Below are 13526 nucleotides of genomic sequence, written 5' to 3'. Positions count from 1 at the left end.
CGTAAACTGTAACCGGGAAAAAGAAAATACTTATAGATTATGATTTAGACTTTAAAATACCAAGGATGTCAATGATGACGCAGCTGACGATTCCTTTTGAATCATTCTGAGACAGGATGCACAAAATGTGACTTCAAAGCTGATTTTGGCTTGTGGCATAGCGGATCAGCCTGCAGCTTTAAGGCCTTTTCCCGTGACAGGCTGACGTGCACCTGCACTGGCTGGAGGACGCAGGAGTTCTTGGAAAGAAGATGGAAACGGGACCCTGAGGTTGTCCTTGCACAACTTGCTGCCCCAGGGCTGCCCTTCTCCTTGGACTGGCCTCGGCCTGGCTGGCCCCTGCGTCCCGGAGGAGCTGTACAATGACTTGGTGTAAGGAACATTATCTGTATGTCCATGAATGTCATGCTCTGGTCCTTACGTATTCCAGGACGGAATTCCAGCTTTTTGCACCTTTCCTCACTTCCAAATACCTGTCCACGCAAAACTAGCAGACCAAAATGCCATTAAGAAGTGGGAGGCAGGAGTGGCAATGTTCCTTCGCCTTTTAATGCCTGCTTGAGTTCCCTTTTCCCCTCGTAGATCAAAGCTGCGTGTCAGAAGGTGCGTTGCTGGAGTCTTCCCTATTGGTAACAGGAACTGCATTGAAATTTGGGCTTTAACAAGGAGCCGTGTGTCTTTAAAGTGATGGCTACAGTGTCACAGCTTAGTGTAGGAGCGGTCCCCCTTTGGAAATCGTTCTGCAGATGGGGCCAGCGGCAAGCACAACGACATGCAGTCGGTGTGTCACCGCTCCCAGGGAACTTCAGAAGTTGAAAGAAGAAAGCAGAACTGTTTATCCACGGCAGCAAACGCGGTCCTCAATGGACTCGGAAAATATGCACCTGACCTTTGGTGAGACTATCGTATTCTCCACAGAGAGCTTTTCTGTGTAAACACCTTTGTGGCACAGGATCAAAGTAAATAACAGCGATGACAGGCTGCAGCCTACGATGCTGGGCTGCCTCCTGCTCAAGGAGACTACTGTCACACAGTGCCCGGTCCCGCATCTGAGCAGAACAGGGCAAAGCTGGGCGTCTTCCAGAAGTGCAAGATTTGTGCATCACGCCAGCTGCACGTGTGCATCCTGGGCTGCAAGACCCCTTACCTTATATAAACTGTATCATGTACGTTCATTGCTAGTCTTGGTAAATCTTGTCCTTGGTATTTGAGGTTAGCACTGGGGTTCTTCACACTGTTCCCTGTCTCCTGGGGAGGACTCAGCCCCCTTCCTGCCCCCTGGCTTGTGGCAGACCCCTACACCCTCCTGTGAGTTGTCAGGCTGTGACATGACCCTGCCCTTTCTAAGCAAACTTAAAAGGTTTAGAAAAAATCCACAGTAGCAGGCTGCACAGAAATGGTGGACTGTGCGTCTAGGGCAACTTTGTAGCTCCTTGATGCCTCGCTAGACAAGATCTGCTCAGTTGCACAAGTGAGAGATTCCGTTTCCTTCTCTTGCTCGTAGTGAGAAAACAGCAATAATAACCTAAGGAAGAAACCCGCTTGCCGCATTCTGTTCTTCAGCGTCTCTGCACCTTGCTGGGATTTTCTATTATCACTGAGTCAGTAACAGATTTATAGCCTGTGAGTATGATTAATTTCCATTTTGCACCTTGCTATGATCTCAAAGCAAACCATCCCTGACTGGGATTCTTGATTACCATGAGCTTGAAAGCAAGCAAGAAAAACTTTGAGCTCAGAGCAAAATTTCCGGGTGGCTTTCTGATGTGGTTTCACAGTGAACGTCCCGGGCAGGAAAAACAAGATTTAGCACCTTTCCCTTACGCAGGCCACCAACCTGCAGTGGTTTTCCGATGTTTGGGGTTATGTTAATGGACCATGCAGATAGTCTTGGGTGTATTCTTTTCATTTATTTTGCTCCTTCAGCAAAGGCATACAATACCAATTTAAACACTTTTACTGCTGTGATGGAGGAGGGAAATATCCGCTTCTAAAGCTTAGAGGGCTATTAGCCTTATTAGTTGCAAGGCTTGATAGGCTTATACTCAAGCTTTGCAGTGTGTTTGATGTGTTTTTCCAACAGACAGAGAATACCAAACCAAAGCAGAAAAGAGATGCAATACAGTAATATTCCTTTAATAATTCAAGCAAGAGGGAAGACAGGCTTGTCATTGGGCTTTGCAGGGAAGTAGAAGATGTTGTTGCTGATTTAAACTCACAAAATACAAATTTTGTGGATGCTGGAAATTTTTATTATCATTATTAATGATTCATATTACAAGTGATAACTGCCAGTGAACCTCACCTGAGATCGAGGCCACCTGAGATGTCTCAATAAATCATACTAGCATCACTGAAATGTGAATCTGCCTCATGGAAGAGCAGTTTGTGATCAAAACTTTTCAGAATGTGGAATTTTCTCTGAGATTTTGCAGGGAAAAAAACCCCATTACTTGCCTTTCCCCCCTGAGAGCGAGAGCCTAAGGACAGTAGTTTGTCTTAGGTGACATTCACGGCTTTTAGGCAAAATCAGAAACTCTAAGCAAGTTAAAGAATTTTGCTGTAGATAAAGTTATCATAAGAAGCCAGATGATAAAAATAATTTTCATAGACTATTTCATCAAACAGGAAGGATAGTTCAGTCATGCATCTGTTTTTGTCCGTGAATAAAAATCTCATGAAACCTGCACAATTTAAATGAGTCCTTCACAGGAAAAAAAGTTATGGTAGCTATTAAAAGGTGAGAGAGAGCCAGACACTACGTAACTGAATCAGTCTCAAAAATAATTCCAAATCCTGAGGAAGTGTTAAAAATAGGTCACGTTGTGAGCATTTATAATATGAGCATGAATGAAATACAGATAAACCCTCAGATTAACTATAGATTTCTTCCTGGTATTCAGACGAGGTGCTATTGATTTTGCAAAGTGTTTGGGAGACTCGCTGTCACGCGAGTCTCTCCCTTTCCCACCCGCTGTACGAAGCACCCTAACAAGCGTGTTTGCCAGTTTTGCTGTGAATGTGACCAAAGCCAATGGGGGAGCAGAGCTTGCTCGGCGTAGCCAGCATGGGAGGTAGGGGCGGGCAGCTGAGCTGCGGGCCAGAGACAGGGCTGTGGGCAGAGATGTAGGTATGCCCCGACTCCTTGATATCTCCAGTGAACTGCTCTGCTATGCCGCTTGCTTGGCCTCTGCAGCCTGCCACAACACTTTTCATAGGGGTGCAATGAAAGTAGGAGTAAGAGGTGCTGACTAGGGATGAAGAAAAGTCACCAGGCACTCATGCGATTTGCAATTTAATAAAAAAGCCAGTCAAGAATGTACCAAAGATTACCCAGAGAGTGTGCGGTACAGCTCCGCGTTGAACCTGCGTATCCTGAACGCCAGTCACGAGGCTGTTCTCGTCCCTCGTCTTCCACAAAGAAAGTTCTGTTGAAGGTTAATTTTGTATTAAAATTGAGTTAACTAAAGGCAGATACAATGGAAACCGATGCTCAGCGTTGCTCGAGCAGAATCCAGCCCAAAGTGCTTTCCATTGTACCAGAAACATCGAGCTAATCCGCTTATCTGCTGGAGTCGGAGGTAGTGTGTGTGTCGGGACGGGATGTTCAATTCCAGTGAAAGGATTTGCGCTCTGAATAGGAGGACACATGCTGAATATGCAAATAGCCTAGTGTTCTCTTGACAGTTTTTATAAATCGATTGCTTACTATGGTGTTCAAATCGGGCTAACTTCAACTTACATTTCTATAGCTCTGTTAGTCCTGAAGGCTCCTAAAGTACTTCAGCAGCAATGGCAACCATGTCCTTTTGATATAATCGCTGGATTATATCAAACACCGACATGACCAGTACCACCTTGTACAGCGATGAAGTGGGAAAAAAAAACATTCAACCACAATCTCGGATCAAATTATGACTTTTTCTCTAAAAGTGTTAAAGGATCTTAAATGCCACTGTAATTCTTCAGACCTTATCTAAAGACCTCGTGGCTTTGAACTTCCTGGAATTAATTGCATCTGCATTAGGAGATTGAATGTACCAGTCAAAGTTGCCATAATTTATAGCAGCTCCGGTCTCCTCCAAGACTCGCACAGCGTTTCCTTCTGGAGCCCTGGTATGTTGATTTTTCAGTGTAAACACTGGAGGAAATGCAACGTTCGAGGCTGCTGAGTCACCAGCGCGCATGTCCCTAGCACTGGGTTAATGTTTAGGGAAAAAAAACCCTGAACGTTTTCATTCTAAGGGAAAAATGGACTTTAATTCCCCCCGTTGCCGACAGGTCCCGGCAGGCAGCAAGACGCCGAGCAAGAGCTGGCCGCGCGTCCTGGCAGCTATGTAATGTACTATGTATCATAGCTGCTCTCATGATAATCACGTTCTTTGAGGAACTTTCTACTTTATTTGTACTTTGCCTGTGTTTCCCTTGCAGCCGGGCTTTATAGGGTGCTAATATGATATATTGTAAGTGGTAAAATTCTTGAAATGTGTTTTTGGACTCTTTAGCCCTTTGACCGTGTTTGCTCAGATGATATAGACTTAACAGTAAACCCACTTGAAAGACATTTTAATGGGACACTTTAAATGAAATCAATTGGTGGTTTCATAATGGCAGCTGAATGCGCGTTCTTGCCATTTTCCCATTTAACAAGAATAAAAGGCCAAACGAGGACCAATTAGTCATAATGAAATCAGCTTTGATGACATTTTCACTCCTGAACTCTGGTATAAAATGGTCATCTAAGAAAGAACTGAAAGGATATGTGAAGAGTTTGGTAGTATAACTGCATATGCATTCACACACTCCTGAGCGAAAAATGATCGGGTAAAGATGCTGCAATGCACTTTGTGTATGGAGAAAAGATACTGTCTGTCTGCTTATGTATATACATATAGCTTTGCTTCATTTTGTTTTAAATGTGAACTGATTTCTGTTTTTCCTTGAAGTCTGTGCAGGTTAAACCTTGTTTTTGTTCTCTGGGTCGCAACAACGTTCATGTGCTCGGGTTACCCAGTTGTCCCTTCCGTGGTAAGTCGTACTCCCTGCTTACTTAAAGGGCAGATACTTCATTTCTCTTACCGTGCTATTTTATTTAAATTATTGTTTTTCATTAATCATAAACTTCTTGTATGAGAGCTGTGGGATGAGTGTTACTATCTAATTTTCCTGGAATATAGCTCCTTTTATGCTTTAGTTAGTAATAAAATAGGCGAGCTTCTGAAATAAGAATGTGAGAAACCTATGGAATATTTCATTTAGAGCATGGGGAGCTTTTACCGAAGTTGAAGTATTCTGTGGAAAAGAGAAGAACAGCAGTCTCCTCTCCGTTTCAACTCTATTCCTTGTCTATATTAAATAGGTGCAATAATCTAGGTATGTTTGTGTTATTAATTTGTTGCTAGCTAGTTTGTGTACTGCAACTGCTAAATGTATTAACCATTTTTATTATGTGGGTAGGTGGAGGTGAAAAGCCGTTGTTTTCTTATATAGAAGTTATGAAAAATTGTTCCCTAGGGTCAGTGATATGAATTTGATTGAACTGTGGCAGAAAGTTGATCAGTCTGTAAAGCGGAAGTAACTCGGTTATTTAAAGTAAAGAATACTCATATTCTTCCAGTGTCTGATCTTGAGCAAATTACTGTGACAGACGGTTGGTCAAGCGATATGTACCACTTCAGACCTTGCAAATGTATTCCGGAGTAAGATGCCTCATGTCAAACGACGTTCAGTTTCCCCGCTTTGGGCAAAGTTTTACACTTTTTGCGCAGTTTTACACTGCGCTGTTGTAGGGCCGCCAGAGCACCGCTCACAACCGCGGTTTAGCCTTCTGCGGGAAGCTCCTGGCAGCCTTTCTCGGGCGCGCTCCGCTTCCCTGCGCCTGGCTCCCCTGTGCAAATGTCGAATGAGCTTTCATTTCAGGTCAGCGTTTAGTAAAAGTATTAATAAAAGCAGCGGCATGCTGAATTGCAACTAATCTTAGCGAAGCGTAGGCTGTGTTTCTCTTAAACCCATCAGCAGCGAGCTTGTAACTCACGGTGGGATGAAAGGTGCTCTTAACAGCTTATAGACAACAACTTATAGAAATGGCAGGAAACGTTTTAGTTTAAATACAATGTTAATTTAAATGCAATTTGAATTTGTGCAAGTTTTTATGTAGTTTATGCATCTCTATAATGTACAGTGCAGGTAATAGGAGCATAAACACAAAACTATCTGGATTTTACTCCAGACTCCTTCAATGCCATTGCTATTTTGTCATTATTAAATTTAGTCATAACTACTACAATAACTACTCGTAACTACTAGAAATCCATTTTCTGTTATCTGTCATTTAAACGGAATGATTTCACACGAGTGCTAACCAGGTGCTGCTACGTTGTTAACTGAAAAAATGTCATTTTACAGCAGTAAACATGCACATAGGTCTAGGGGACCTGTGTCACGTGTCACAACAAGTTAACGTCATGGAAAACAGTTCATAAACATAATGATAACAAGATCTGTGTTTTATATCACAAATGCAGCAGTTGTTACATTTTCTGTAAAGCTATGAAAAAAATCTGTTTTTGAGTACAATGAATCCTTAGCAAATAATAGTTTGTCCTTGTCATTCTAGGCATGAATTGTTTTTGTGTTTCTGCTTTGCTTTTTATACTGAACAAGTCCTGACAAATGCATGAAATCATGATTTTATTTATTTATTTTTATCTTCAGAGCAGTAATCCTTTTTATTTGAATTGCCAGCTGTATGGGAAATCTGATTACTGTCTCATCCTGCTGAATAGCTGCTTAGCCAAGGTGGACAGGAACGAAGAACTGGCCTTTTTGAAGCCTTACCTGGAGCTACCTTTCAATAAAAGGTCCTTTCGCAATGGTGTTGGATCAGGAATTAAAAAAACTTCGTTTCGAAGAGCAAAGTCATAAATAAGTGTTCGAAACCATACTCTCGGTTTTAGCACCTGATGTTTAACTGTGTGCTTAAAATCATTTCCAATGCTTTTTTATGACAAAGCCAGCAGAGACAAACGTGTCAGTGTCTTCATCCTGTAACCAGATGTTCATTGCCAAGACCACGAGCCAAGCGAAGCAGCTGGAAATGCTCGGAACGGGCTTTGTTTCCCGAGTTACGCTATCGGAAAGCTGCGTATCGGAGGGAGCGTTCTCTTTTGCTTACTTCCCTTTCTCTGTAAAGCTGCAGATTCAATCAGCTCGCTCTGGATTAGCGCAGAGCTAGCCCTGTGCTTTGAATAGCCGCGTGCGCGCAGCCCGTCGCGGGGACTGCCGGCGTTGCTGCTCGCAGACGCTCCTCTCTGCCGGCGAAGCACCGCGAGGCACGCTTGCGCTTCCCTGAGCCCCGGCTACGTCAGGACAACTTATACACTGCTGTAAAGCGCATACAGTTTTAGCTTTCCAAAAAGAGATGAGGGGCCTCTGGCAAAAAGCAGAATAGGCCCTTGCTTGTTAAGTTCTAGCTTCTTTTTAATATGGTTATTTAAAATGGCTTTACCGGGAAGCAAGCTCTTGGGATGTGTCATCTCATTTTCAGGAGAGTCCTGGGAGATCTTTCCAAGGCAGTGTACCAGCGCGGTTCCCTTTGCTGCTGACGATTGACTTGTGTAGGCAACGCACATCTGATGAAAGGTGCCCAATGCAGTTTCTGCCTGTCTGTTGCAGTCATGGTGGTACAATAATGAGCAGTGCTCTTTTTTTTTTATTATTTTTTAAAGGAAAAAATAATAAAAAAAACATTGGGTCATCTGAAAACATGTAAATCTTTTCTGTAGGAAAGGTCATCCACTGCAATATGTTTGTGTGATTTTGCCCTGTGGCCGTTTCCTCCAAATGCAGTGTAACAAGCTGTAAACGTTGGGCTGAAAATGTTGCAAAGTGTCCATGCGATGCGTTTTGAATTCAAAGCTAAAACAATAATAAATCAGTATATGGAGCCTTTCTAGTATTTCCCTATTCAGTATCATGATGCAGGAGATCTTGTTCCTGAGCTGAGGCTAAGGCCAGGTGATGCCTTCACCGGTGTGGGGATGTGCTGCGGACGGTGCGTGCTTGCTTTGCGTGTGCTCCACAGCAGCAGCCGCGTTCCTGCATTTTGCACCACTGAGCCCATGGGGAAAAATGGCTTGAGCACAGAGCTGGGTTTCTGGGCTGCGCTGGCTCATTGCTGGCTGATACAAGCAGATCCAACATGCTCCTGTCTGCGTATGTCCAAGCTGACCTGTCTAAAGCATCACGTTTTTTAAAACTGCTTAGACACCTACACTCCTTTTGGGTACTCTTGGCATCTAGGTTGCTTAGCTCTTGCAGGTCCTACTCAAGTGACACCTAGAAACCTTTAAAAATTGAGACCTTTAAAAATCTGTAAGGAAAATGCTGGATAATTATTATTCTTATGCAGTTTAACTTCTGTAATTTCTAGACAAAAGGAAACCCTGGCCGGGAAAGGCTGTGGCACTAAGTAGTTTCACTACAGGAGGGAGTTTGTCCTCTTTCATTCTCGGCTACTGTGATTTCAGACGTAGTAAATGTCCTGCAGATGCAGTTTTCCCACCCAGGAAGACTCCATCTCTGTCCGGATCTGTCCGAGAAGCAATGTTTTAACATCTTGGGAAACGTAAAAATTAAAGAGGTGGGTATGACTGCTGGCCTGTGGGTAGGTAAGTGCTGCGCGGAGGCACCACCCCATGACGCACCGGTGCAGAGTGCAGGGTCGTGCTTTTCCTCCCAGTGCGTAAGAGCCGAAGAAGTCACTCGGGTTGGGTTGAGCCCTTACGCAGGTGTAACCGGTGCACGTTGCGTTGGCGCGTCTCTCTGTATTTAGTGCCACGGTGGTGTTTTGCCACCGTGCAGCTACCCGGGGCGGTTGCGACCCACCCTCACACTATGCCACAACCTGAGTTATTTTTCAGAAAACAAGCAAATCCATATTTATCTTTCTCTTTGGACTTTCACCCCCCCCACACCCCATTTCAGTTAACTTTTTTCTACACAATCAATCATCAGCTGCGTTTCTGCCTTGGTAACCTATGATAAACAAGACTGTCTGTAAGCCAACAAAACTATACACAAAGCTTTAAAAATTGCCCTCTTTCTCTCATTTATTGTGTAGGTACATGACCAAATCTTGCAGTGTTTTGTCAAGTGTCTTGCAGCAGAGTACATTCAGGAAGGGTGGTGAGCCTGTATCCTGCCTGCACAGAGCTTCAGCCCTTTTCAAAAATCTGGGCTGCAAGGAAAATATCTTATTGGCTACATGAAAAAGCCCATTATTTATGGTTTAGTCGTTTGCTGGCAAACCAGCCCACCTTGAGAGGTCTGCATATACGAAAAAAGATTGGGCTAGGAGGCAACCAAGAGCTGTAAGTCTTGTGCTCACCTAAATCACAGAGAGCAAGCCAGTACAATGTGGATTATCTGGCTGAATTACAGAAGCGGTTCGGGCATCAGGGGTCTGATCTTGCCACCGCCACACACTGAAAACTCACGCGGCTGATGCTGCCTTTCATACAACATGCAAGCGCTTTCTTAACCTGAAAGGTGGCTTTATTTTGGAAAGAACGAATGATCACCTGAGTGATCTCTGTGAGGAAGTAAGGATCTGCGGGTGCCGTTGCTGAGCACATTAATTTTTATGCTGATAGAAATGGGAAACATAACACAGGACTTCTTTTTCAGTGTAAAAAGGAAAATACAAAAGGCTATAGAAATGCGAACTCACAGCATAATTAATATGCTGCAATAAATTCCTTTCTGGAGAGTAGAGATCCGTTGTGCTGTGAAAAGGCATTTTGTTGTCTTTCTTTGCTATTTTTCTTAGCTAAACTAAGAGAAAGAGGAAGGATAAGCAGGTTTAGAGGGCAGAAAGAGAAATTTTTGTCTAGGGGCTCAGGAACAAGTCCAGAAGCCGGGGATGCCCAAATCGAGCTCGGCTATTGATAGTCATTCAGTCTGTGACCTTAGGTGAGTTACTTAATTTCTACTCAATTTCCTCAGCTGGAAAACATGAAACTGTGTTGAGCAAGCCTTCTCACATAGGCAATGTCCCAAGTGATTGCTTTGGGAATTTTTTTGAAGATAACACGAGTTGTGTAGGTATTGAGCAGAAGGGTGGTCTCCTCCGAAGATAATGCAGCATAAAGGCATTAGAAAAGCGAGTCCTGCTCCCGGTTCTGCCTAACTTCTGGTGTCACCAACAGCACCTCGCCCTCGATTCGCCTGGGCTGAGAAAACCGTGGCCATTACACCTGCCACCCTCCAAGCGCCAGCGCTGCGGTTTATTCAGCCTTGAGAGAGGGATGTTATTACTCTCTTCTTTTTTGATCGAGTGCCCTTTGATAAAGCCCGTTAATACACATTTATTAGGATATGCAGAATCCCTGAGTTAATAGGGATTTTTATGCTACTTTGCAATTATATCCACGTTTGGACACTTTGGACATGCAGTGTCCACTTGCAAATAGGTCCCTGGGTTTGGGCTATGGCCGCCACCTTCGAGCACAGCAGTCACTGTAAGTATTTTTAGCGGATGGTGAGAGAGACACCTCAGTAGCCAGATTTTGGCTGTCTCATACCCGGTCCCCAGGAGCATCTTTCCCCGGTTCCCTCCAGTCCCCTCCGACCTCCCACCGTGCTCTGCGGTCTTCGTCCCAGGCCGGCGTGGGAGAGCGGCTGAAGGCACATCGTGGATGCGTTTGTCCCCTCTTGGTGCCCTCTCGTTCTCGCCATGCCTGGATTATTATTCACGGATTCGCTACATTTGTATTGTGATTGCACACAAGTACCGCAAAGAAGTCCCATGGGGGTCTACGGGTTTCGCAAACTATAATTAGTTACTCCTCTTCAGAGGTTAAATTGCAAGCACAGCGAGTGCATCTAATTTTTTAAGGTGTCTTCTGTGGGCACCGTCTGGGTGCAGAGGAGGGAAGCAGGGGCCCGCCGGTAACTCCAGGTGCATGTGCCGGCTGTCGGGCAGCTGGCACGAGGCACAAAAACTCGTCTGCAAATCCTTGCATCAGGCTGTGGCACAAAATCTGTGCCCGGTTCCTCGGCCCCACTTCCAAATAAATTGCTGCGGGAGAGTCGCTCCCCGGCAGCCCTTCCCAGCCCCGCTGCGAGCCGGGGCCGCTGCGGCCGTAGTGCCACCCTCTTCGTCCCCGGCGGTGACCCCAGCACCCTGCAGAGAGCCAAGGAAGTTATTGCACTCTGCTGCTGCTCCTGCGCTCCTTGGGAGTGAGCTGTGCCCTCGAACAAGGCAGCTAAGGCTCAGCGCTGAAAAGCACAAATCCGATAAAACATGAGCAACTGAAATCTGCCTGAAGACAGGTGGAGGAATTTTCTTCCTTCTTCGCAGATTATTGGCAAGGCAGCAATTAGATAACCTGATGTAATAGCATCTAATTTACTTGCAAGATTGAAAATTGGTTGTTGAAATGAAATACCAATACCTGGTATTCTGATTACCAAGCGCATATTAAAGAAATTCTTTCTTTCCTGTTTAGATTTCCTAATTTGCTATTATATGCATGTAGGTGGTAATGTGTTCCCTTAAACTACTGAAAGGAAGATAGGAAGAAGTCTCTTGCCACTTTTAGCTGTGGATATAATTTTGACCTTAAGAAAGAACAAGGCAGATATGAAAGAGTATATTAGATGTTATTATTACTGTAATAAAATACAGATAAAAATCATAGCGCAGAAAGAATCTAAGACAACTATTAAGCATTTGTCATATAAAGAAAATCAAAATTGAACTTATCAGATATTCTGCCACTTAAAAGATTCATCATGAAAAAATACTTCTAATAGTGAAGCATCTACGCAATATGTCATTGATGAGCTGTCTGCTTAAACGTTTAAAGAGTTTGGAGAAAGATGAAAGAAATGTCGAGATGATACACTTTTTATTAGTCTGACAGAATGTTTCACTATGTTTAAATTTATATTTAATAGTGAGCCATTATGGCATTGCTCTTTTAAAAAAAAAAAAAAAACTAAGGTGAGCTCACTGTCCTATCCTAACATGCCGTAGTTACTGGGCATAACTGAACGAACAGCATAGTCTGTTGACAGTGAAAAAATAAACTGTACGTCAGAGTATTCGCTTCGGTATTCAGTTCTGCACGCCTCTTGGAGTGGGGAGGGTTTTTCTGCCTTTGTCGTGACAGCAAGACTTTTTCTTCTAATTCCCTCCTGAAGTTGTTGGGTCGATTATGCTTAAAATTACGCACACCTCAAAAACTTGATAGACTGAGCCCTACCTTCTGAAAGTCTTCAGCAGAACCTTTTAGGGGACATGAAAGGGCTTGATGTGAAAAGAAATGAGCTATCAAGAGCCGCTCTCGAGGCGTCATCCACGACTCGTTGAAGTCAACAGAAAGATACTGAGAGCCTTCAACGGCCTTTGGATCAGACAGTCAGGTATTAGCTCTGAGAGTATTTTGTATTCGCTTCTTACGGTCGGTCAAATGAATCCACTGAATCACTATGGCAACCCTTGAACACCTCCGACAAGCTATGTTCGCTAATAGATTTTTCTTTCCAGAAAGTATTCTCATTGATTTTTGTGTAGCTGGTGCCTATTGTCCCTCTTAGCCCACCGTATCTTAATTTGGGACCCATAACGTTTTTGGTTTTTTTCCAAAAAGGAAGCCAAATCCTGACGTTCTGAGTCTCTGTGAACCCCGCGCTCGCAGCCCGGTCGCCGAGTTTACCTCTGCAAGGCTCTACAGTTGGCTTCTTGTCCTCCTGAGTAGCCATTGAATTATAATTAGTGATGTGCCACTCAGATGAATTCAAGGGCTACAAGGATGCATGTGAAAGTTTATTGTTAAGCACAGAGATGTATGTACAAGGGAGACCGTCACTGTAGCGTGGTTTCCTCCCCCCTTATGTTTTTTAGAAAACTTATAGTAGCTAGTAGATGCCAGTTATGCATGATGAGGTATTTCATCTACTTTGTTTTTAAGTAAAATCACAAAATAAATAAAAAGAACAATGGGTCTCGAGTTGATTCAGAAATGCATGGGGAAAGAGAAAATATGTAAAACTGAGCGTTGGTGGAAAAATCACTGTCGTTTAGTAGTATTTGTTCTTTTGAGCTGAATATTTTACTGATAAGCCTCTACAGTGCTGTTTTAGAATATTTTTAGAGGAAATGAAAACCTGGAGTAATGAATTATTTCAGTAAAAGCCTGCTGTGTTGGAACTACTTTTCCGTGGCAGGGCCTGGGCACTTTTGCCTTGCTTGATGGCCCATTTTCAGCGTAATCTACAGTTCCCAGTAATGGGGTGTCTTAGAAGGGTATTATTTCTGCAGTGGCTTGTAAACTGGTTTGTAAATGCATTGATGCATTGGCTGTATCGAATAGATCTCTGCTGACTGTGGTGGGACGTTAGACCTACAATTCCCATTTAGACATTTACTTTTGAACTGAATCCCGTTGTTCCTGGCAAAGATTTTCCTGAATGACTTGAAGAAAAACATACTGGCAGTTATGGTAGCGTTCCCCACTATA

General features: G+C 43.7%; 1 protein-coding gene across 1 annotated transcript in view; it reads left to right on the top strand.

Annotated features, from left to right (window-relative positions):
• Positions 1-7950, top strand: part of NPS (neuropeptide S) — a 36952-nt gene extending 29002 nt beyond the window's left edge. Inside the window, exons 2-3 of the mRNA XM_068951189.1 lie at positions 4947-5028; positions 6715-7950. Coding sequence (XP_068807290.1) covers positions 4947-5028; positions 6715-6924 — 292 coding nt within the window. The 3' untranslated portion in view covers positions 6925-7950. The remainder of the gene's footprint in view (positions 1-4946; positions 5029-6714) is intronic.
• The last annotated feature ends 5576 nt before the right edge of the window (positions 7951-13526 follow it).

The sequence above is a fragment of the Struthio camelus genome, chromosome 7 (assembly GCF_040807025.1).
Source record: "Struthio camelus isolate bStrCam1 chromosome 7, bStrCam1.hap1, whole genome shotgun sequence".
Taxonomy (NCBI): domain Eukaryota; kingdom Metazoa; phylum Chordata; class Aves; order Struthioniformes; family Struthionidae; genus Struthio; species Struthio camelus.
Note: the sequence above shows the minus strand (reverse complement) of the source record. Positions and strands in the feature narration are given on the sequence as shown.